Source organism: Notolabrus celidotus, chromosome 1 (assembly GCF_009762535.1).
Source record: "Notolabrus celidotus isolate fNotCel1 chromosome 1, fNotCel1.pri, whole genome shotgun sequence".
NCBI lineage: Eukaryota > Metazoa > Chordata > Actinopteri > Labriformes > Labridae > Notolabrus > Notolabrus celidotus.
Genome location: NC_048272.1, coordinates 33,244,683 through 33,270,311, shown reverse-complemented (window position 1 = coordinate 33,270,311; position 25,629 = coordinate 33,244,683). Strand labels below are relative to the sequence as shown.

Below are 25,629 nucleotides of genomic sequence, written 5' to 3'. Positions count from 1 at the left end.
TAATGAGTTTTCAGCCTCTCTTTTTGCCAGATGACTCCTAAGTATAGGATTAAGCAGTTAATTATCAAATGTAGCAGTAGCAGAAGCTACTTGTATGTTTTCTGCCCACGTCCCCATAAAGGCTCTGTATTAAGGTGGTTTAGATAAAAGGAGGTTAACTAAATAAGAGCACAAAGAAAAAAGAAAATGAGAACAAGCTCATTTTGATTATTGATTTCGAAATATGAAAAAGAAATGTGTTGGCACTTGTGAAACACTACTTTGAAAACAAGAGGCACATCTTAAGTCTGATGTGTTAAGTCCATGTGAATCCACCTCTGTTTCACACACCTGTATGAGGATTTCACAGCATTTGATCACATGTGAAGCTCGATCATTTTCTCTCTACAGATAACCAAAAAACAAAGTTCGATAGTCTGAATGCCCATTGAATTAAATAGTGACTTTAAATCTCCTTTCCAGGAGAGTTCCAATAACTCAAACTGAGTCCATTCACATTTAACTTTCACTTACTTTTATTGACGGCACGTAAAAGAAAAGAGAATAATGATCAGACTACTTGGTCAAAGGTGAAGGTGGTATCAGACATCTAAAAAAAGCACAAAAGTAAACACGTGCTGTTCCTCTGTTTTGTTGCCAGGTTGGTGCATTGTGGGTAAAGTTGGATTAAAGCCATTCAGGTGACCGGTCTTTTGTGCTCTGGATGGTGGATTCCATATGAATCCTCCACATCGACAGTGAAAAAATCAGGGGAAAGGTTGTGCAAACCTTGTCACCCTGTAGACCGTCTGCAGCTGCAACACTTCCTCTGTGATCTGTGGTCAGAGGGGAGACAACGGTTTAGGACGGAGTGATACCCGAGCGTACCACACGTTCTGAATCATCACTGTGTGCAAGCTGGATGAGCATGAGGACATGTGGGGGAACAATAGTACGTGATTCTTTGAAGGTGTCCCAGACTAACACGTTGTTTGAATGTCATCATCTGACTCTGATTAGAGGTCGTGCATAAACATATAAAAGAGGGACTGTCCACCATAAAACTAAACTCTTTACTCAGAACTATCCTGCTATCTTTGTCAGCAAATTCAGTTCCTTTTGTTCACAATGCCATTGGAACCTTTGATATGCTCTGTTCAGTGCAGATTTACACCAATACATGTAAGATTTCAGAGAGTTTCTGCTGTACTCAGGCTCATTTCCATCAATATGTGTCGTATCTGTGCATTTTCTGCTGTGACGAATCAAACTGACCATCTTCATTCAGACCGTCAGAAAGATGTCTGAGTAAATTTACCTCCTATAGGCCAAAACATCAAACACCTAGACTCAGTTATATCCACTGCACATGGACAAATAGAAGGCAAGATACTGTAAAACACAGAAACATAGAAAACAGGAAGGAACAGTTGGCAGAGGATACATAATTGAGTCATCACTGAAGACACAGGGTGGGAGTGTTACAGTGAGGAAACATCCATACGATGAGTTTGTGGTTGTGATCAAGGAACCATGCTCTATGTAAGATCTCATGGTACACACACATATGGAACAATGAGTATACTTTCTCATTAATCCAACCACACAGTACTCTGCAACAACTGCGCCTCCATGGATCAGACTTGGATGTCACACACAACCCACAAACGCTCGTTTGGATTGAGATCTGGAGAGTTTAGAGACCACTTCAAGACCTTGAACTTGTCGTGTTCCTCCTTGCTATAGTAACGTGAGGGCTCGATGTGTGGTGGTTGGGTCACTCTATTAATAAGACACAGCAGGATGGGGACGGATAACTTTCTCAGGAGCACTTTACTGAAGCCACACTGGATCGTATAACATCAATCACATGTCACAGAACCAACCAACCAGAGGCTAGGATGACCAAGCTCCAGGTAAACATAATAAGAACCAGACAAGAACATCATAAATACACACATAATAACTTTAGTAAACTTGTAAGTAAATAGTCCACTGTATAAATAATATAAACTCATTTTAGCTCTAACTCAAATACATGAATTAACTCAGATTTTGAAAATGACTTTCCTGTTAAAGCTTACACAGCTCCATGGTCTGATATTCACATGTCCATTGTGGGCACTGTCAGTGGTGGACAGGGTTCAACATGGACACCCTGACCAGTCTGAAGCTACACACCCCCACACACAACAAACTGTGATACTCTGTGTGCTCTGACACCTTTCAATCAGAAGCAGCATTCACTGTATCAGCTCCGGTAGCTCTTTTGTTGAATCAGACCACACAGGCCAGCCTGCACTCCCCAGGTGCCTCAATGAACCTTGGCCACCAAAGACCCTGTTGCCGGTTTGCCAATTTTCCTTCCTAGGACCACAGACTCCTGCACACCGGAAACAACCCACAAGAGCTGCAGCTCTTCAGATGCTTTGATTCAGCCAGCCATCACTGTTATCAAAGTCACTCACACCCTTACACTCACAGATTTATCCTGCTTCCAACTCATCAAGGACAAAATGTTCAAACACATCCCACCCACTGACAAGTGTGATAATCCATTTTATTCTATTCATTTATCAGTGTTCACAATTTAATGTCTGATTTATACCTCCTAAATTTCCTAGTGCTTTTATTCTGTATGAGCAACTGCACCGCTCAAATTTCACCTTAGGTAATAAGAAAGTATTTCTGTTCATTAAAAGCGTTAAAAGATGCCCTATACTTGGGAGAGATATCTTAAGAATATAAATGAATCTGTTTGTTTCCACAGTTGTAACTGCATACATAAAGATGCCACACTTTTTGGTTTTAACAGCTTTTACCTTGACAAGTTGTTGATGTCAAATTTACTAGAAATGTCTTTAAAGGTTGATATAAACATCCTCCAGAGTCTAATGTCACATGGAAGCTGTAGTTATTGTGTTTTTATGGCAGCAGTCTGCTATCCAGGAACAACAGACCTTTGAACGCTGCAATAAACTAATTATTATAATTAAGTTTTAATCAAGATGTATAAAAAAATTACTGAGATCAGCCATGGAATTACAAATCTCTGGAGGTTGTAGTTTTTTAGGAGGAATCACATTTTTATCTGGGGAAAAACATTTTAATCTGGCATGACTTGTTCATATTATATTAGTATCGTCCATGACTCCTAACCTACTCAAAGCTTATCATCACATCGTGTCATTTCCTGCATTGGCCAACTTCACTGTTTAACCTCGTTGTTTGGAAGCAATGCCTGTATTCCTCACAAACCAGCACATCGTTGTAACTAGGTCATAAGAGAGAAAGTTTCTGATATTGATCTTATGGTTTTAGAGAGCTTAGAGAAAGGAGACCCAAAGAGCAGACGGCTACAACCTTTGACAGACACTTAGCTCACGTGCTTGTGCTCAAAGTTTTATTGATCTGGGTTTGTAAACAAAAACAGTCTTTTACAGAGTATTTAGTGAGGGTTGGTTCCTGCTGGGGGAAAGGTCACAGCTGTTAATTTAATAAGGCTATTAGCTTTGAGGCATTGCCAAAAGGGCAATAAGTCTAAACAGATACACACATATTATACGTTAATTATAAGATAAGTTAGTCCAGAAGTCAGTAAATGCTTCAGGCAGACTCTAAGAAACTATACGGCCAATAAATACTTAATGATGCAGGAGAAGTGCAACAGTGGGCGAGTGTTTTGTTTAAGGAAACCAGAGATTATTTAAGAAGTGACAGTAGCCACCTTGATGTCATCATTTGGTTTGGTGGATAGAGTTTGAAGGTCTGTCTCAGAGGCAGTATATAACCATGGACAGATCAACAGCTACACCGAGTGCAGCCAAAACTCTTAGAGCTCCCCCTGGTGACTGGCTGAAGTATTACTCTTAAATCCAACCTCATCCATTATAGCAGAAGAAAACTAGAAAATGAAGATACATGTGGAATACATTTTTCTCAGGCATGCTATATGTGAAATCAGCATGTTGTTGTCTTGCTGGTTTATGTGTAGGTGTAGGTTATTTTTCTGAGAAGTTTGGCTTTCATTTGTAACTTTGTGTTAAAAAGATGATGGATTAACAACAGTAAGAGAAGGCATTGAACTTTCCATAACTGAGTATCTGCTTAAGACCCACACAAGAATCAGTTCTGCTTGTCGGTACCCACCTGAGGGATCTCCAAATAAAAAGTGTGCTGCATGTGTGTGCCTTGGCTCCACCAGCACAATATGTCAGCTCCCACTGAGGAGGTATTTTGGTTTCACATCTCACAATGGGAGGAGATAGACACACAGTCAGTGGGCTGTCTCTGAATGTTTAAGAAGGGGGAACCAATGGGGGACATCACTGAGGCCATGTCCATGTTTGATACAGTCAGTTTGGATGGACTCTTATGAGTCAGCATAAGTGGCCTTGTAAGGAACAGCAACGTTTTGCACGTCCCTTTTTTTTCTGATGCGTGATTTCATGGGACCACCAGGACCAAAGTATGTTTCCAGCAGGTTAAACACGAGCTGTTCAATGCAGCTTCTTGCCAAATTAAAGTAACTTTATGAAATATAGGTGTTTGCTAATATAGCTCATTTTGTTTTACAACTAACGAGGAATAATGTTTAGTTTTAAGTAGTGCTTGGCTGTAATTTGGCAAACAAAATAATCTTGGTAAGGGTACCAGTGACGAGTAAAAGTGTGTTTGATGGGTTTTGCAGAATCTAGCTCATTAGATATATAAACTATTGGACAATAACGTAAAAAAATATAAAATAATATATATGTAGCTTCAATATAACAAAGACAATTACATAGGCTTTCTCTTTTTATCATGTATCAAAATAACTTTGGATATGATTTGGTGCTTTAAGAATAAAAATGTAAGAAGTCTGTATTGTGGAAAAAGTACAAAATACTTCTGAGTACCCAGAGTCGCTGTTATCTCCTCCACCCTCATCGTTTTATCTCAGAGAGGTAGTTTACTCAAAGAGCTCCTCCTTGTCTGGACGGAGAATAAGTCACCGAGCAGTTTGTAATATCTGGTTACTAACCACCAACATGTTGCCAGATGGAAACAGCCTCTTGATCAGATCTATCCCTGCTGTCCTCAGTTTACACAGGTGTATCTCTACCTTTAGTGTTAAAAGAGAGGAAGCACCAGGCAGCTACCTGGAAATAAATCACAGCTCCATGAACAATCTGGAGGCATGATTGTACTTGTCTGAGGCTGTGTGTGCTCTGAAGCCTTTGTATGCGTGCGTGTGAGGTGAGTCAGTAGACACACCCTGTACTTGGACTTAGTCAGTGTGTCTGTAGAGAATGGAGAAAAACATAAGGTGTGTGCTCAGCTGGCCCTCAGGCTACTATTTCTCCTCCAGAGGTGACGATCAGGAGGACTGCTCACAGTAACACACAGCCTAATGGAGCTGAAACACTGCCTGCAGGGCATCGAATGTCTGTGTGAGGAGGGAGGAGCAGTGTGTGTGTGTGCATGACACCATTTAACCACAGAAATGTTTTTTTTTTACTGTATGGAAAAGACCATAAAATAGTGTTTAATTAGTGTTTTTCTAATTTTTTAAGCAAAATAAATAACAAAACTCTTCATTCTTCTGCTCTCTGTGGTCATTCATAAGTAATATGACTTTTTGGACTTTGTTGAGGCAGACACGCTCAAAATCTGTGCCAAATCTTTATCAAAAACTCTAAGAACAGTCTCACCTACTACTGATACTGTAAAAATATATACAAGGGATGTGTTATCAGTTTTGGCCGCAAAAACACAAGAACCTGCATACTACTGGTGAACACTACAAAATGTATGCACTGTATGGGTAAACATCAGCCTTTCATAAACAATTAAAACCCTTTTTGTGGGCTTTGTTGGTTCTGATCTCTAAAAACAACATTCAAAACATGGTTGCTATTGTTATATCATTTGAATTCAAAGTATCAAAAGTATTTATTTATTTATACCAGTTTTAATTGATTATGGCAACGTTTTAAGAGTGACCCCTGTTGAGTAAATGTTTGGAGTTTAAAGTTCAGTTTTTTGCAAGTTTCAATCATTTTTTGACAGTGGTGCATTTTGTGAAAAGACAAACTTGACGTTTTATAGTCCAGGGAGTGAGTGAAATTTCATGCAGAAGACGTAATAAATTGGGTGCACTAAACACAACTCATATATATGAGGTGTTTGGCCATAATTATTTGAGAGGTGTGACAAAGTAGAGTTTTTAGTAATTGTTAATTTCACATATATTATGAGTGCAATGTAATAAGAAATTAATACTTCCAAAGCTTGTTTGTCTAACACAAATTACAGGTTCTACACGTACTCAACATGAACAACATGTCGATGTTATAGCTTACAAACATCAATATCCTTTACTGGTGATCGACTAAATGACTAAACATCATCATCCTCGCAAGTCAGCACCAGAATTACTGGTTGGTCGAACAAATTAAAAATATCTTTATTACTGCAGGACCAAAATGCCAGTCATATGTTCTGTGTAAGCTGTAGCAACTATAACTCCAGTAAATGCCACCACTATAATGCTCTACTACCTGGATGTAAACAAGCACAGATAACAGATGTCATCTTGTAGCGTGGCGTGATTTGTCAGTATGTTGATCCAGTAATTGGAGATAAAGTTGTATGTCAGCTGTATCTGGTTAAACTGATGTATAACCACTTGACCAGAGCAATGTGTGACCAGTACAGGTATGTGGACGTTAACCTGCAGGGGAGGACTGAAGGATGGTGGTGCAAGCTCTGCTAACGGTAGTCACACGTAGCAAACCAATTTGACATTGTTTACCTGCAGACTCAGGTATCCTGTGGTAAGCAATGTTAAATACATGGTGCTCAATGTAGACTATTTTCAAATGTTTTCTTACCTTAAGACGAGTAAGTTCTTCAAAATTTTAATTTCCTTTAAAACAACCAGGAAACACCCAAACCATTTTGTAAATGACACAATGCTTGTTGCTGTCAACTGCAACATATGGAAGCTGTGTGATAAACTTGACAACAACAAAAAACAAACAAACAGAGAACTCTCCCAACATCTACTTTTTGTTTTTGAGCAGGTACACCCATCATTCATCAAAATGTTTTTGGTCATCAGCAGCAACTTTTTCCTGTGCATAAACATGACACTCATCTCAAGGTAAACTATAGTTTGTCATTTATATACATACTTCAAAACTTTTAAATTAGAACTAAATCAAGTCTGAAATTACAGTAAGTGTGGTATAAAGCCAAGTTTTACACAGTGAGCATAATGCTAACATTAGCATGCTAAACCAATGATAGTGTTACAGCATCCAGTAATTAGCAGGTTCAATGTTAACCAAAACAAACCCCATGGTGTTGTAGTATATTAATGATAGTGTGGTGTTGTATGTGTGTTTCATGCTCTTTTGTTTAACTCCTGTAGTTTTGTGGCTCATTAAGCTAATGGAGAAAAACAATGCTAACAGAGTTCAGCATAAGCTAACAGGAGTGTCAGCAAGTTTGCAGTGAGGTCTTATTTAGACAAACACTGATAAATGTTGACACTCTGATTATAAGAGATTATAACTATCAGGATGTATCCTCTGAAACCCCGAATGTCTTTAATACAGGTTTGTTTTATGTCTATCCATCAACAGGAAACATGTGACTCAGGTCATCTGAGCTCAGTTGTAGTTTTCGATGTGAGATCAAGAATGTGTTTTATCACACCTAATTTAGTTTGTTTGTTTGTGGCTCCTTGGTGTCAGTGAGTGTGTGTGTGTGTGTGTGTGTGTGTGTGTGTGTGTGTGTGTGTGTGTGTGTGTGTGTTGTGTCTCCATGTCTGTATGAGGGTGTGTTGATTCATGAAGTGAAGGGAGTGGAGGGGAAGGGTGTGACTCTGACACACACTGTATCATACCGTCCAGGTGAGACGGCGTTTATAAAGCAGCCGCCAGCCAGCCAGCAGCACTCACATTAATAACTGCGATAACAGGGCTGATAATATCACAGACCTACAGGTGAGTGTAACGTGGAGGAGCAGTCAACCAGCTGGGATTGTACCTGAGTGATTCTACCTGCTCATTTACCTTTTTTTTATCTCTTCCAGAACTTTTCAGAGGAGGAACACAACATGAGAATATTTTTACTTCTAGCTGGTAAGATTTACTCCTTTTCTTCACTTTTCTTTGAGAAATAACAGAGCATCTTACACCTGATCTTTAAGTCTTTAAATCATGTGGAGCTGACAGTTTGCAGCTTTATTATCACAGTTTTCCTCAGGGAACAGGAGACTAAGCTTACAGGAGAGTCTGCTGTGTTTGTTTGGAATGAAAACCGGCATACTCTTGCTTTCTCGGGTCATGATTGTACACGTTTTGATAGCCCTGAAAGGATTTCAGTAGACCATGTCTGTATTAAGCTGCTCCACCCTGAGTAGTACGCTACTTCAGGTACAAATACTAAACACTGGGATTTATTCAAGTTTCGAACAAAGCAGTACTAAATATTTTAACTTGTTAAGATTACATGTGATAATTCACAACGCGGCATCCTGTTTGAAAACTTTAGGTCCATCAAATTGTTCAACCTGAGGAGTCAGACCACGCTGAGTTTTAAAGCTGACATGGGAAACTTTTATAGAAAGGATTTGAGACTGATAAAAAAGGATGTTTTCTGCCTCTTTGATGGACTGTCATTGCTCCATCCTCCAGTCGTGTGTCTGTGGTATTTGGCCCGCTGAGTATGCACAGTAGCTAACCCAGCTGTTACTTCTCACTCAACTTCGCATTTTAAAGAAATCACTGTTTTTTAAATCAGTTTTCTCTGCTCAAGGAAAATTAAACTACTGTATACCTGATAAAGCTGATACAGATTTCACAGCCACAAGAGTCATGTATGACCTTGTTCTAAGGTCGAGATGTCCTCCTGCAGTTCATCTCTTTAATTGTAGCCTCAGGGAAAGTTAAAATCAAGACTGAGCAGCGACAAAGCCCTGTCTGAATAATAAGCTGATTGTGTAAGTGAGCTAACCTTGATGAAGTTAAAAAAGAGCCTTCAAACTAGATTATTTAAGATTTTAAGATTTTAAATACATTAAGAGTTATGTGTTTCGCGTTTACATACACAGAGAATTTGTTTCATAATGCCATAAATGCGCTGACTTTAATCCCACATCAACTGGTAAAAACTCGGCTAATCCCACCTTTTCTAACCAGTAGTTAAAGGATTCATACTCTGCTGTATTTTGACGGAGTTTGACATTTATGATGGATGTGTGCACTGATGCTATTGATGACTGATGTGATCGTATAGTAATATTTTCTCCCTCCTCACAGCCATTGCTGCAGTATCACAGGCCCAGACGGACTGCTCTCGAGGGGCTTGTTATCCACCCACCAATGACCTGCTCCTGGGCAGAGCTCACCGGCTCCACGCCACCTCCACCTGCGGCCTCACAGGCTCCGAGGTCTACTGCACCCCGTACCAACAGGTAGGAAACAGTCCTTTGATTAAGAGTGTTTAGCCTCTGGATTTCCAGATGCTCGTAGACTTTTGGCACTGAACATTAGATTATTACCTTGTTCAGGGTTGTTTTACTGCAGGTGAAGGCTGCTCAGTTAATTCCTGGATTCAAACAACAGTTCATAAGAGCGGCAAAGAGATAGAGAATAAATTTAAGTTATTGATATTGGCTTATAAAAACTAAAATCAGCCAGATCAGATTACAAACACACAGTCGCTGCCTCAGCTGTACACCCGCACCATGCATGGGTCTGTACGTGAGGTTTGCCTCATGAGGAGGTGTGAAGGTCATGCTGAGCAGGCTGATGTGCATGTGTCTGTGGTGGTTTTGGCTGGACCATCAATTTATGAAACAGTCTGCTTTTAGTGCCAGAGCATCGTGTTGCAACTGTACTCTTTGACCAAAGTCTGAAAAACCACCACAAGCTGACCATCTGCAGGCTCAGCAAAAAACTCTCCATGCTTTGTTTCAATGCTGATTTTGAAATCACTTTTTAACTTGGGAAAGAGGGGCATGCAGTAGGCGAGAGTTGAAGTTCATATTTCTGCCGAGAAAGGGGAGAAGAGTTCCTCTGATATCAGATAAAAATCCTGTGTTTGAAACACAGACCAATAATTTATCATCCGGGGAGCCCTGAATTTACTGAATCTGTCTGGATCGTCCTCACCAAATTTCTTCTTTTTATTTTTTACTTCTTTTTTTTTCTTTTTATCAAGTTAAAATTCCCTTTTGTACCTCTGCTTTGCAGTTTGAGTTCCCTGAAGTAGAGAGCTTTTGTTGGATGTTTTTAAAAATAAGTCAACAGTACAGCCTTTCAGTTTTGTCATGGTTAAAAATGATAAGAGGAATGGTGCAACCTGGACCAAAAGGGCAGCTGAAGTCAGGAACTGGACCGTCGCCCAGCAGAGGCAAAAACTGCTGCACGTAGACTTTGATGTTTAATGTTAAGTCCTTTTTTACAATTAAACTTTCAGTTCAAATGAATGTTGTAGAAGTAAGGAATAATTCTCATTTAGAAATAATAAGTCTATCAAGCTGGAGGAAAGCAGAGATTCAGAGTCTGTTAGTAATGTAAATGTTTTGCACACCTTTGCATTCAACACTTTGAGTGCCTCTCATTAAGATCTTCACTAAACCACACAATCCAAATCTAACCCAAACGAGACAAAGCAGCAGTGATACACAGGAAGGATCACCTATGTGTTTACGTTACATAATTTCCATTCCTGACAGGGTGTGTAGTGTTGATTACGCCTCAGGGCATGGATATCTCACCCTCCGATTGATCAACACTTTCCCCTTACCTGAGCCGCACCTTGTCCAGACAGGGAGGGGCAGGAAGACTCAGCAGCACCTCAGAGCTGACACACAGAAACAAACACACACGCATGCATAAGTGGCGATAAAGAGTAAGCCTTACACAGATGAAAGCTCGCTCAGAGCTTGTCAGATCTTGTTAGGTATGCTTCACCGCTGAGCCACTTTTTGAAACAAACAATCAAACCAACACTTTTAATGAAAGACTCTCAGACAGACTCACTACTCAGTTCAGAGCGCTGGCTGCTTTTGGTTTTCATATCCTCTGGAGACCAAGACTGTATTTGATGTGTTTTCATAGAAATGTGGCCGTCGATGTACCACATGTCCTGAAACTCCTTTGGTACCTTTTGAGTCCTGTTGATTTGGGAATTGTAATGATTTATGTTTAAAACCTTCAACACAGTCCTGCCATTGTGCGGTGAACCAGGTCAGCTTGTTGCTTAAGTAAACATGGACTTAAAGAATTATGGTATTACTAATCCTTGGTCCTAGTTTTACCACATATTTCCACATCTGCATGAATGACAGGCACTCAAACGTTTTCTGATACTTCCATTTTGCTACTGAGAGGCTCCGATTGTTAGAATTTCCAACATTAAAAGTACAGTCTAATCTAGCTTGGTTTATCTATAAAGCTTAGTTATAATCAGAGATCACATGATTGGTGTACCTTGAGCCTTGTTTGAAGTTTTGTTTGAAACATTGAAGGTTTGCAGTCTCTGATATTAGTGGAAATTGAGTAATACTTTTCCTTTGTTCTCACTAAATCTATCTTTAAAAGGTCGATAACAGAGATCGACTTTTTTCTTTTTAAAGCAGAAGCAGCGTTTAGTTACACAAATATCTGCAGAGCCACCAGACTCCACCGACAATTAGAAACTTATCTTAACATTTTTTTGAGTGGGTGTGTTCACGGCTTCCAGTGCTTATGCATTCAGCCTCAAGTGGACACTCAAGGAACTACAGTTTTAAACACTTCAGCAACAGCTTGTGAAATATTGTCCTGTTTATGGGATCCAAGCTTAAACAGAATATACCAAAGTCATGTAGCAATACAGAGACACTAAATGATGATTGCAGTGATAGACAAGTATTCTGCAAGATAAAAGAGGTTTGTTTAATGGAGTCATCTAGCTTTGATGAGAGTGATGTAACAGCTTTTTCAGGGTGAAATAAATCAGCTTTCTTTGAAACACAAAGGCAGAGACAAATGAAATGATTGTTCAGTTGATGCAACACTCAGCCGACCATGACCTCAACGCAAACAGTGTGTGTGTGTGTGTGTGTGTGTGTGTGTGTGTGTGTGTGTGTGTGTGTGTGTGTGTGTGTGTGTGTGTGTGTGTGTGTGTGTGTGTGTGTGTGTGTGTGTGTGCATGTGTCAGAGGTGATGCTGCGGAAACTTTGAGAAAAAGGCCACATTGAATCACTTTTAACCTACATTTCTAAAGTCAGGGAGCATCTCACTGTCAAGTGACAGACTGAGGTGGTTACATGGACACCAAGACACTGTGTGACCTGAGATAAGATAAGATTCAGAGTTTTGTAATGAGTAAAACATTTACTTTCAAAACTGAATGCATTGAAGTTGAGCTGTAGTGAAGCCTGGTTTGAGATAATTCTAAACATAAACTACATTATTATTAACATTATTATAAACTACATTATTGTATGGCTGAATTTAGTACAGGACTCAGTGAAGCTGTCCGTTCGATGAGTTATCTGTGTGTTAGTTTATCTTCTGGCCATTATCTTTCAACCATTGTCCTCTTCTCTTCACCTAAGAGGGTCACAGTCGTGTCAGTCAGATAAAGTTTCTCTAAACCTTTTGACCAACCTTTCACACCTTCAGCCTTCATCAGAGTCACGTCATTTAAACCAAGGGCTATTGTTTCCTATGAAACACGGTCACGCCCCACACTAAGATGGCCCAAACGAGCAAACACCAACCTATAAACCCATCCAAAATGAACCACATGAGACATCATCAAACAGCAAAAACCTGAGGATTTATTATAACAAACACGTGAAACAAAGATCAACTTCGGACTAAATTAACAGAAAATGACGACACAAAGGAATCACAAAATCCTGATCTGAGCGGTCAGAACACAGCAGTCCTCACTCCAGAAGCCTCCCTCTCTGACCCTTTGAACTAAAGCCTGAGTTCACCTTGTTGCTTATCACCTGAAGAGAGCTAAAGAGAGAACAAAAGGAGAAACAGAGCAAACTGTAACGACATGAATTCACATAAGAAGATGCTCACACTCAGTACATGATGTCACTCAGGACTTAAATCACGGAGAAGAGTATAAATCCTTTTCAGCACTAAGTCAGTTGGATTAAATAAATTAGTTAATATCTATGAACAAAGAGCACTTTATTCTATCAGTAATTCACTCATAAGCATTAAATTATATTAATTTGGGACCCAGGTTAAAGACAATTGAAGTTTCTCTGTCAGGGATTCTAAGTAACCGATAACTATTGTGTCTTCTTCACGGGTAACTTCAGTTTGAGCAGTCTAAGCCGGCCGCTTTCATTCAGCTAAATGCAAAATGATGCTATCATGAGTGAGCAGGAACTTCTACCTAGTGTCGTAATGTTTGTCACAGATGGGTTTCTCAAGAAGCTGAAAGAGAAACTAATTTAAGAGGCCACAGACTTTTCATGGACAGGGATAATCAAATCAAGGACAGGATGGAGTTTAGTGAAGGAAGCTGAAGGATCCAGCTCCATGAGGGAGAACAAATCTAAGAAATCCTGAATGTCACGTGGTATCTGAAATGGAGGAATGTGTTAGGACTGAAAACAGTCTTTTCCTCACATAGGCTGCTGTCCTATCTGCAGGAAAAGCCAACAACCATCTTGTCTCAGTTATATCTGCTGCAACAAATAAAGAAATGCACGAGGAACACTAAACAAGCACATATATGAGCAACATGGAAATTCAAAACAATTAAAGGCAAACTTAGATACTAATAACAGAAAGAGCTGGAGCATAATGGTCCTCAACATGGTCCTTTATGAAAATCGACTCACTTTTGAAGTCAGCCTCAAGTGGCCACTCAATGAACTGCACCTTTTCACACCTCAGTTCTGGCTCTGTTCCTCTCTCGGGGGGGGTTGTCGCTGGATTAATGCACAAAGCTGGAAAAACTGTATCCAGGCCAAATTTTTGAACAGCAGCCCAGGGAACTTTCCCCTACAGGGACATCAGCCAACCTGTGCCCGCATGGCAGGCATGTCCAGAGTGCCCAGGCTAGTGGACTAGCTGTCATTGCATATAGACTCAGTGTCTCATAATTAGATAAGAACTCATCAGGAGAGAAAACAGCTCAATTACTGACTAAAAATCCACCCCAAAACACAGATTGGTCTCTATCTGCTCACTTCTACTAATAACTGATTGATTATCTGCTCATGTATTAAATTCAAAGTCTGAATTTCCTCACATTTGGTGGAAAATTAGGAGAACACTGTGTTTCACAATAAAGTTTTTTTCCCTGTGGTCCAAAGTCAAACTACTTTGTGTCCTTTACACTGAATGTATAAAACAACAAAATGAGATTTAAACTAGGCCTTGGTCTTTGTTCAATGTGGGTAAAGTTCCCCTGAGTTGATGACTAACTTGATCAAACATGGTAACATACAAGGATTTTCTGAGCGACCTGTGCAGTGACACAGCTTATCTACCTGGCACAGAGACCAGGCAGAGACAGATTTAGAAGTCAGTCTTCAGTCCATGGGTCAGTTTCAGAACAAATATTTGATACCAAAGTTACATAACCCCAAACTAACATGCATCTTATTTAAACATTATAATTAATTCTGTTTTTCTTTCTGCTTTTGTCTCTTCAGAGGAGGATGAAGTGCTGTCCGTGTGACTCCAGGGACCCTGACGGTCCACTCGCCCACACAATCAAGGAGGCCCTGGGCACTGCGGCACCAGACAGATGGTGGCAGTCCAAGAAAGGTGGGGTTATCAAATGATACTTTATTAGTGTCAAAAAACATATGCATTACATACAGTCGGCTACATTAATGCATCACATCCTGCACGTTTAGATACATAGATTTAAAAATACTTTGAAATACTCCATTATGATGTCATATTTTTACAACAAAGATAACATATTACAAGCTATGTTAATGATAACATATCCAGACCCTATGGCGAGCATTTTCCCTTTCACAGTGAAATTAGAAAAACACTCAACACATCTATTTCAGCAACAGGTGTACTGGAGAAGAAAACGTCTTATAAAATAGATATAACTTCTGCAACTTGCAAAAAATACACAAATACTGGTGCAAGGTTTTGGTACTAGAACTTCGATATGCCTGATAAAGCTCATCGCCAAAATGATGCACCAATTGATATATTTTTTGTGAGTTAGACAGTTAGATTTTATCCAAAAACATTGAAGTGACGGTAAATACAGAAGCTTTTCTTTCAGTTTTAAAGCTCCTGTGAGGAACTTTTGGTCTTTCTTGATTTTTGCGCCCCATGTGGACACAGCAGTCCTGTTAATGTGTAAGGGGTGTGTTTTTTTATTAAAAATATAATCCTGCTGTCTTTTAACAGTTGATATTTCTCTTACTCTGAATATTTGCTGCAGAAAATGTGACAAAACTAACAACCTGTTAATCTCTTCGTTTGACACTCATCAGGCGGCAGTGTTTACAGGTATTTAAAAATAAATATAGAGACATAGACAGTCTTAGCACTGACTGTTTTATTTGAAGCTCATAAAGTAGAGAGAATATTAATTTTAGAGTGTTTCATAACCAACTCCTCACAGTAGCTTCTTCTTTAAGTCAGGGTTTAACATCTTAGTTCCTCTGAGTTTCGTGGAGGGAGGAGATCAGCCATCACATTTTGGGAGTGTGCCGTTGAGACTGAGACACAAGAGTATTTGTCGTAACTTGTATGTCAGAAATATGTATTCTGTCATTAGTAAGGTTTGTGGATTGTGAAATATGTGTCAAATATTTATTGGGGTTAATGAGCAGATCAGTCCTGATCTGCGCTGATGTTCAATTCTTCTTCAGACTCAGGACTCAGACTCAGCCAGTGCACTCCTGCACTTAGAGACTAAAATACAGAAAATCTATCAGTGAAAAAAAGAAGGATTTTCTTAAGGAGTGGAAAACTATACGTCATAGTTTACATTTTCTCCTACACTCCCTGTTGGTTGAAATACACTCTGAGCCACTCTGTCCTCAAAATCAAAGACCATGTAAGCTTCAAACTGAACTGAGGAGCGCCCTCTGCTGTCAGGACACAGAAAAACATCATACTTATTCAATGTGTTTCCTCATTAATGAAGCAGTGAGTCTCAGTCTCATCATCACAAGTGCTGAATCTGATGGAAATGTTTGTTTTGTCTTACAGAGGTGGAACCAGTCACTCTCCAGTTGGACCTCGACAACCTGTTTCAACTGGACAACCTGGTGCTCAGTTTTAAGGTGTGACGCTGATTAGAGTTTGATGAATTTCATGCTGTATCTGTCGCTGTATAAAAAAAAGCTAATCACATTTAGACATGTAAGTGGTAAATCATCTCAACCCCTTAAATCTCTTCATCAATCATCTTCCTCCCTCTGCAGGGTCCTCGTCCCAGTGCCTTCATCGTAGAGAAGACTCTAGATAACGGAGCAACATGGAAGCCTGCGCTTCACTTGGCTGCAGACTGTCGAGAGTCTTTTCCTGGCATACCAACAGCAACCCCTGTTGACCTGGATCAAACATACTGCTACACACTGCCCCCTATTGGAGATAATCCGTACCAAGACCACACAGTAAGGACGCCTAAAAAACAAAAAAACAACAACGCTATTTTTTTATTTGCATATTTATTGTCATTAATACATGGGAATTGTTATTATATTATAATTTTTTACTTTATTATTATGTATCTAAAATATTTTCATTTATTTTATATGAACATATAAATTTGATATGTTTCCTTAATTTTGTCATTCCTTTGTTATTATTGATTGATATGAAGACAGTATCAAATTATAACGATTATTTATATATTTAAACATATTCATTTATGTTTGCATAAAAGCACCAAGGAAAAAACTATGTTATACAAAAATCTATAAAATTAATGTAAAAAAAAATTATTTTGGAATATATAAAACCAACAAATAGATATACATTTATCAAAACCAATGCCTAAGTACACAACAAAAAACAATTTAACTGTGCAAGAGCAAAGAAAAAGGTAAACTGTGACGGAGGAAAAATAAAGAAATCTGAAAATATGTGCGTCTCTCCTCTCCAGGTCCAGTTCAGTCCTCTGCGTCAGTACGCTTATGTTCCAGTTCCCAACAGTGAAAAAATTGAAGGTAAGTTTCTTCAGTCTACTTCCTGATCACGACTGATAACAGACCTCCCTGAGACTGTGACTGACAGCCCTCTCTCCCACAGGTGTGTCAGGGATCACAGGGCTGAGAGTGAAGCTGCTGGAGCTCGGAGAAGTCCCTCATATTCCAGGCAGAGCTCTCAGTAAGTTTTACGCCCTGAAGGACATGAGGGTGATCGGCACCTGCATGTGCCACGGACACGCCAACAGATGTCTGCATGAAAGCTCCGGCTACCCACAGTACAACAGCATAAAGGTACGTAAACAACAACATCTACTACTTCCAAAATGATTTCTGTGAACAGGGTAAAACCATGGGTGTTCAAATGACGAAGGTGTGTCGTCGAAAGGAGAGAATCATCACGAGTAAGCTTAGCGCCAACATTGAAAATGCTGTCAGGGAGAGCTCTGGGGTGTGAAAGTCATGCCTCTGGTACCAAAGTGAAGCAGCTATATTTGTATTTATCATCTTCTCACAAACTTTTTTTCTTCATTTGCAGGTGAATCATCAGTGCGACTGCCAGCATAACACAGCAGGTGACCACTGTGAGCGTTGTGCTGACCTCTACAACGATCTGCCCTGGAGGCCTGCAGAGGAAGATGACACCCATACCTGCCAACGTAAGACTTTAACAAACATGTTACACAAAACTTGACCTCAGTGACCCACGATATCAGCTCTCCACTGTTAAAAACTAACATTTTTGTCCTGTAAGAAGACGTCATTATTTATTTTACCTTCCCTCTCCCCTCAGGCTGCGAGTGTAACAACCATGCCCAGCGCTGTCACTTTGACCAGGATGTGTACGAGGCCAGTGGACGCAGGAGTGGAGGTGTGTGTGAGAAATGTCTGCACCACACCACAGGTCCAAAGTGTGACCAGTGTGCCGAAGGATACCAGCCGAACCCCCGCAGCCAAATGGACCGCCCTGACGCCTGCATACGTGAGTCACAGGAGCTCTGTGAACTTCTTAATGTTCAGAAAAATGAAGTGGATCTAACTTCTGATTGGTGGCTTATGTTCATGTGTCTGTTGTGCTTCTTCCAGGTTGTATTTGCAGTGTAGAGGGGACGATAAATGGAGGCCAGTGTGATGACAGCTCAGGTGACTGTCTGTGCAAAGCTAATGTTGAAGGTCCCCGCTGTGACCGCTGTAAGAGAGGATACTACGGCCTGAGTGCCTCCGACCCTCTGGGCTGCTCCAGTGAGTCATCAAACTCCTTTTTAACCCCACAGTCTGTCTCCTGAGACTTTTATTGCTCAAACTCAAGCTGTAACTTCAAATAATCAAACCTTGTCCTAACTTTGATGTACCCTTTGCTTCCCAGAGTGTTCCTGCTCAGAGGACGGCTCGCTGTCAGATGCTTGTGACCCGCTCACCGGACAGTGTCTCTGCCGTCCCCACTTCCACGGGCGGACCTGTGAAGTGTGCTCTAGAGGCTACTGGAAACCAGCCCTGTCTGGAACCTGCGAACCATGTGGCTGTGACCCCACCAGGGCATATGGTGACATCTGTAACCAGGTATGTACCCACGCATAGCAAGGTTCATGCATGTTTCTGCTTATTGGATAAAACCTCCAAAAGACCCTCCTATATGGAGACTTTGGACGGTTGCACCACATAGCAAATGGTGCAAACTGTATTCAGCAGTCAATCGACATACGCTTATGTTTTGCCTTTTGGCTTCACTAGACAATCCCAGCACAGTGGAAAAAGCTAATTATAGCACAGAATGAGGACAATAGCGTCACTCTCTCTAGAAAAGATATAAGACACCAGCATTACATGTTCATATTGGTTGTTTTTCTTCTGTTTTCTCACTGAAAAAGTCATCTGATATCATTTTGGTTTTCTGTCTCTTCAGGCGACGGGTCAGTGCGAGTGCAGACCAGGTTTTGGAGGCAGAAGATGCACCGATTGTCCACCCAACTCCTACGGAAACCCTCTGGTTGGCTGCCAACGTAAGTGTGATTAATTCATCTAGTGTTTAAATGCATTTCACTAGCAAGGACCACAACATCAACAGGATTGACAGTTATCTATTGATTTATTGGAATGCTGCTGTCGGTTCAGGGAACATTATTAGTTGATATGCCTCAGCTCCCAACCATGACAAACTCCTCCTAGGGCCCTATGTATAGTAGTAAAGGAGGAAGGAAAGAAGTTGCGAGAAAAAGGGTGAGAGGAGAGATGTGGAAGGTGAGAACAAAAGGGAAGGAAACAAAGCGTAGTGGAAGAGTGGTCCTGCTCCTGAAACTTTGCTTTGCTATGTAGCATCACTTAGTGGCTTCATCAGACACATACAGTGGCTCCATTGGGGGTTGTAGTTTGGTTCACTGTATGACTAAAGTAATAACAACTCAATGATTACAATGATACCGTCAAGAAATTATATACAGACAACTTTGTCTCTACTTTCACCCAGTAGAACTGGAGTAGTTGTCTTGATGAATGGAAAGTCTGGGATTTGCACACATTAGAAATAGTGCCATCCACTCTCTAGAAATACAACTTCACAATGCATCGGACCATCAGCTTGTAAATTCAACTCTTTTTGAAAGCAGGACTACTCTGCATGGACGGACAAATGAATATGCATTCAATTTGAGTACATTTCCAAAGCATGTAGCAACAAGACACTGTCAGCCTGGCAGTGCTTTTAGGTTGCATTTCAGCCTGGACGGGCGCTTTTAAACTCCACTCCACTTTTTTTATTGCACATGTGCCCTTTTAGCATTCACAAACAGCTTGCAATTCTCAGGTCATGTGCAATATATCTCTTCAGTGAAGTGATAATGTAAGAGTGCACATAAGATGCAATCTAAACTGAACTATAACACAGTTCTGATCATAATTTTTGTCCCGTGTTAGTATGATAGAGTGCTTTAGGTCATCACCTCAGCTAAATGTCAAACAGTCTTCATCTGAATACTCCAAGAATTCTTTAAACTAATCTTAAACATAAGCTTCTGTTTTGCTGTTCTTATATATTTCTTGTCCTCTGATTTTCTCCTCCTGCAGCCTGTAAGTGCAATGCTGAAGGAACCATTCCAGAAATGTGCGACAAGACTGGCGCCTGTTTGTGTCGACCCGGCGTCACAGGGACTCGCTGTGACTCCTGCAGCAAAGGACACTGTGACTCGTTCCCCGCCTGCGAGTCCTGTCCCTCCTGTTACTTCACCCTGGACTCTCAGAGACAGAACTACAGTTTGCGTTTGGAGAAATTCACCCCCGGCTTCCCTTTTCCTCCTGGAGGCACTGGTGGTGGTGACCCTGCTAACTTTGGGCCCCGTATCCGCACCATGGAGGCCACTCTGAACCAGATCAAAGACTCCCTGGCACTTCCAACTGTTAGCTCTAAACAGATTGATGATGCTCTCGCTGAACTGGACAAGCTCGGGTAAGGGAATACCTCAGAAATATAACCTGTTTGCAGACTTTCCACTGTGTTGTAAATCATTTCTGTCAGATCAAATCCTGCTGAGTCAGAGTTTCATTTCTCATTCTTTCCCTAATCCCAAAACCTTTTTCTTTTTCTTACAGGGCCGAGCTGGACAAGATTAATGATAATCTTCCACCTCTGGAAAAGACTCCTGGTCTGGACTCAGAGCTGGACAAACTGAAGGCTCTGCTGGACCGCCTCAATGTGGAGTACAGAGACAAGAAGGCTGCCGTGGACAACACCATCAGCCCTGACAACTCAGGTGAGAAACACAGACACAGCAGTCACAGTATGCAGGACTAAGATGGGGGCACAAATCATGAAAAAGCACTCTGAATTTGTTCTTATCATAGCAAAACATCTTATCATCTTTCTGTCCCCTTCAGGAGCTTTCAACGCCATCAAGAACGCTTACGACGAATCTACAGATGCAGCTAAAAAAGTGGACGACACCAAAGACCCACTGAAGGAGTCATCTGATAACAGAGACGAGACTAAGGATCTTTACAACACGGTGCAGCCAGCCAACACCAAAGACCTGGACAAACTGAACAAGGACATGGCCACCAAACCGAACCTCACGCCTGTGGCCAAAGAGGTAAGCACCAGGACTCATGAGGCTGTGACATGTCCTTTCACAGGGAGATAGATACGGTCATGTGGTGGAAACGGCTGCTTCAAAGATTGTTAAATATTAAAGTTAAACAGGAAATAACATTGATAAATCCTTCCCGCAAGATTTTCTTTGCATCAGAGGCATCCTTAAATTTACTGCAGTCACTCACTGATTCTTAACTGCTGAGGGAAGCACAGAGGTAAAAATATATAACACCATTAGATATCAGTGAAATTATTTATGTCCGTTTGAGCCAAAACTCTGACATTAAAGAGGATGAATATGATAGTCCAACCTCAATCATACGACAGAGTATTAGGGCCACGTTGTAGAAGAAAGAAAACATGAGAATTTGAGAATAAAGTTGTTTTTTTATGATATTATGGGACATCATTTCAGTCCTCAGTTTGCCCGTATTTTATTTTGAAGGGGAAGATCAGAGAGCAGCCAGCCGCCTGCACTAAAACGAGGAACATGGAGCATCTTTGGAAGTTTTACTTACGGTTTCATAAATGACTGAATACATCTTAAAGAGCATCCGCACTGCACTGTCATAAAAATCACAAAGATTAATCACAAACTGAGTCCAGTATGAAGAAGAGCAGGCTAATATGCAGCCTGTTCATGCTTCTGCATCTGCATCAGTTGCTCATGAAAGTTAAGCAGGATTAGTTAATACTTTTAATGCCCTTATACTGAAAATGTTGAGTTATTATTTAACAGAGATTCTGCTGCAAATACACAAGAATTGTACCGCTGTATCCTGTACGTGTCGTCTGTTAAGCCGGACATCGCTGCAGTACATCACCTCCTAATCATGGTGCATGTGTTTGTGTCTTTCAGGTGTGTGGCAGTGTCCGCACAGAGCCCTGCACCCCTCTGAGGTGTGACGGCGGAGACCTGTGCCCACCACCGGGGACGCCTCTGTGTAAGAAGGGAGAGAAGTGTGTTGGCGCCCTGCCTCTGGGCAAGAAGGCAGACGCTGATGCTGATGACGTGAAAGACAAAGTTGACAAACTGACTGAGAAGATCACAGATGCGGCAGAGAAGGTGAACACACACTCTGACGATATATTTTATGTTTCTGAGAACATCAGAGATAATCATGCAGTTATTTAAACCAAGACTCTTCAGCATGTATCTCCTTTTGTTTAACAGCTCCAGGATGCGCAGGAGAAAACCAATCAGGTGCGAGAGACCGTAGAGAAGCTGTCCAATGGAATGAAGAGGCCAGAGATGATCTGGAGGGAGACTTACAGGAGACTCGTGATGTTGTGAAAGAGCTCAGAGACTTCCTGGAAGGTAAAGGACTGATTTCACATTGTTTGATGTGAAGTCAATGCCTAGATCAGTCACCCGTTTAGCCGCTAACTATTTCTGTCTGTATCCTCATAGACCCGGCCTCCAACCTGACGCACATCAAGGAGGTGAGCGACTGGATCCTGAACACCAAGCCACCCCAGAGCATCCCTGATCTGAACAAAAAGATGGAAGAGCTGAAGAATCTGGCAGATAATCTGCCGGACAGCACGTCTGTGTTAAATGACGCACAGCCTCAACTGGACACTGCCAAGAAACTCCTGGACGACGCAAAGAAGGCCAGGTCAGACCACTGTTCCTCATGCCTTGTGCAGTTTTAAGCTTAGCACATGGAGAGCTTTAGAAGAGATGTGGTCATTTTCACAAAACCCATTATTCTTGGGTTTTGATAAGAATAAGAAGTCCCAGTTTGAAGTGTACATGTTTTTGAAATTGTATTTAAGTTGTCCTAAAAGTTAGTACTAAATGCAGCAAGGAGTAATATTTCTGGGATTCTCCTCTGACCTCTGATTGCCCTGTGTCTTTTTTTTGTCGCACTCATTTGAATTGTTTCTCCTCTGGTTGCATTCACAGGGACACGGCACTGGGAGTAAAGGGAGACGTGGACAATGTGCTGACAGGTCTGGGCACAGTGGAGAACTCGATGACTGACCTGGAGGAAAAACTGCAGGACAGCATGGACAAGATCGACGACCTAAACAGAGACCTGTCAAATGTAAGATGCTTGAAAACATCACACAGTGAATGTCATGGAGACTCATCGTCTGCAGGGTGTTATTAAACTTTAAATTGTTCTCTTCAGGCTCAGGACCAGATAACTCCAGCAGAGGAGACACTGGATGATGTAACAAAACTGATTGCGCCATTAAAACCTCAGCTGGACGACCTCAAAAAACTGCTGGACAAAATACGACCGACAGCAGAGGGTGCACAGGACGATGCACAAGACGCTTTAACAGAAGCAGAGGATGGGAAGAAGGTGAGCGGCGTGGTGGAAATAGGAACATTACTTCTGCAGAAGGGTTGGTTATGAACTAGGTCTACGTACACAGAACTGAATTTTAAAGTAGCTATCAGTCTTCAGTGTCTATAAAGTCACTTGAAAGAGCCTTTTTTTAAACCAAAAATCAACCCCACCGTCTTTTTTATGTGCTTTAGTGATTAAAATGATTTGAAATAAAAGTAAAGACCTGATTCAGGAGTAGTTACCAAAAATGTAAGATTTTATGGCACAGCCTTTTGTAGCACCGTGATTATTTCTAAGGTCAAATGATGCATAAAATCAAAACAGAGAGCCAAACTTTGAATGAAACTGCGAGAAAGAGCGTCTTCATGAATGTACTAATACAGTTTCCTCTGTGTTTCAGGACTTGGACCCTCTGGAGGATAAGCTGAAGCTTCTTAAGGATAAGGCTGCAGGCACTCTGCCGGGTGAAGAACTGGGGCTGGTCGGGGATCGACTGGCGGCGCTGAAGGAGAATGCTGGAAATTTGGCCAACACGACCAACGACATGTTGAAAGATCTTGAAGGTAAAACACTCTACAGCTCTGTCGCAGCGTCCACAGAGATCACAGAGTGTCAGCTGACAAATCATCAATCGCATATTTCTATAAACTCAGTTACATTTCCTGTGACATGTAAGAAGCATGATGCCTTTTGTTATTTTTCTTCAGCAAACTATCACAAAAATACATCTGATCAGGAAACATAATGTTTCTTTCTGATATGCTGGTTTCTTAGTCTTCATTTAGACAAACACAAACATACAATAAAAGAGTAATTTCAGGTACTGACGCTCTCAGACTAACTTTATCTCAGTGGCTGCTGGTGCTATACCTAAATCCAAAATACATGTTGTACATGGGCCAAAATAGCCCTGTTATGACAGCGTTAGACTGAAGATCTAGAGGTCCCTGATTCAATCCTGGGTCTCTGCAGGAAGTTAATGTTTGCATATGTGTAACACGGGGCGGCTGTGGCTCAGTGGTAGAGTTAGTCATCTGTCAACTGGAAGGTGTAGGGTTCGATCAAATACTCACTTTTATTGGCACATTTGACTTTTGAAAGACAAAAGTCAGAAAATACAGATAATGCCATGTGCATTATGAGGATGAGGTCAGCAAAGATGTAAAGGGTGTCACTTTGTCCACAGGGGGCGCCAAATCTGACACAAACATACATTTCTTCACAGTAGCTTTTGAAGCTTCAATTATGAATATGAGGGGTAAAAGAATTTGACCAACAGGGAAATAATCTAAAAGAAGAAGTGTGTCCAAAATAATAAATAATAAGTAGCAGCACCAAAGGCATCACAACTCTAATGTGCTCTCATGTGTCACAGCCAGCAGTAGAGTATCTATTAATAGCCACATGCCATTACAACTTTGGTATTTGTTTGTGTGTTTGAACGCCAGGTCACTCACTCCACTCTTTATCTTTTTACAGGTAAGGCAGATTCCCTGAAGACACTGCAGGACGAGATCCTCCAGAAGTCAACAAAGCTTGAAGGACTTGATACTAGGGTCGAAGAACTGTTGGCAAAAATTCGAAAGAAAGCCCACGACCTTAGGACCTGCCAGGGCTAAGAGTCCCGTCAGCGTCTCTGTCCTCAGAGCGTCATCATCAACACAAACCAACCTTCAACAACATCTGCTGTTTGAGCAAATCTTCATCTTACTGCTGGAACTCTTAAGAAAACAGCTGTAATTATATGGGCTAGAACAACATAGAGAATGTGCTTAGTGACGTAAATGCTGCTCTCCTTTAAATATTTCTCATATGTTTATTCACCGGTGTCCTACACATTTCAAAACATACATTTCACTTTTCAGACTAAATTGTAACATTTCTTTGTAGATTGTTCAGAAAGTATTAAAGATTATTGTTATTTTTTTTAATTAAAAGGATAAAAAATAAAACTTTTTAAAGGTATATTACATTCTAAAACTTTCGTCTGTTTCTTTTCCTGTTAACATCACAACATTTTTAACTCCTACATGTCTGGAAAAGCTTTGGTATTTGGTTATTTGTGATGCTTAAATATGAAACTAGAACAGAAAACATGAATCATTTTTACA

At 40.8% G+C, this 25,629-nt stretch overlaps 1 protein-coding gene across 1 annotated transcript; it reads left to right on the top strand.

Moving 5' to 3' along the window:
* The first annotated feature begins 6,806 nt into the window (after positions 1 to 6,806).
* Positions 6,807 to 25,472, top strand: LOC117811977 (laminin subunit beta-3-like). Its single transcript, XM_034682491.1, is given in 25 exon segments — positions 6,807 to 7,126; positions 7,881 to 7,973; positions 8,063 to 8,111; positions 9,291 to 9,445; positions 14,657 to 14,771; positions 16,194 to 16,267; positions 16,409 to 16,600; positions 17,092 to 17,155; positions 17,238 to 17,428; positions 17,673 to 17,793; positions 17,928 to 18,116; positions 18,221 to 18,376; positions 18,501 to 18,694; positions 19,038 to 19,134; positions 20,195 to 20,573; positions 20,717 to 20,877; positions 21,002 to 21,213; positions 22,075 to 22,281; positions 22,390 to 22,456; positions 22,459 to 22,533; positions 22,627 to 22,834; positions 23,125 to 23,266; positions 23,354 to 23,530; positions 23,919 to 24,081; positions 24,998 to 25,472. Coding segments are annotated over 23 exon segments (3,504 nt in total). The 5' UTR covers positions 6,807 to 7,126; positions 7,881 to 7,973; positions 8,063 to 8,086; the 3' UTR covers positions 25,138 to 25,472.
* Positions 25,473 to 25,629: the final 157 nt, after the last annotated feature.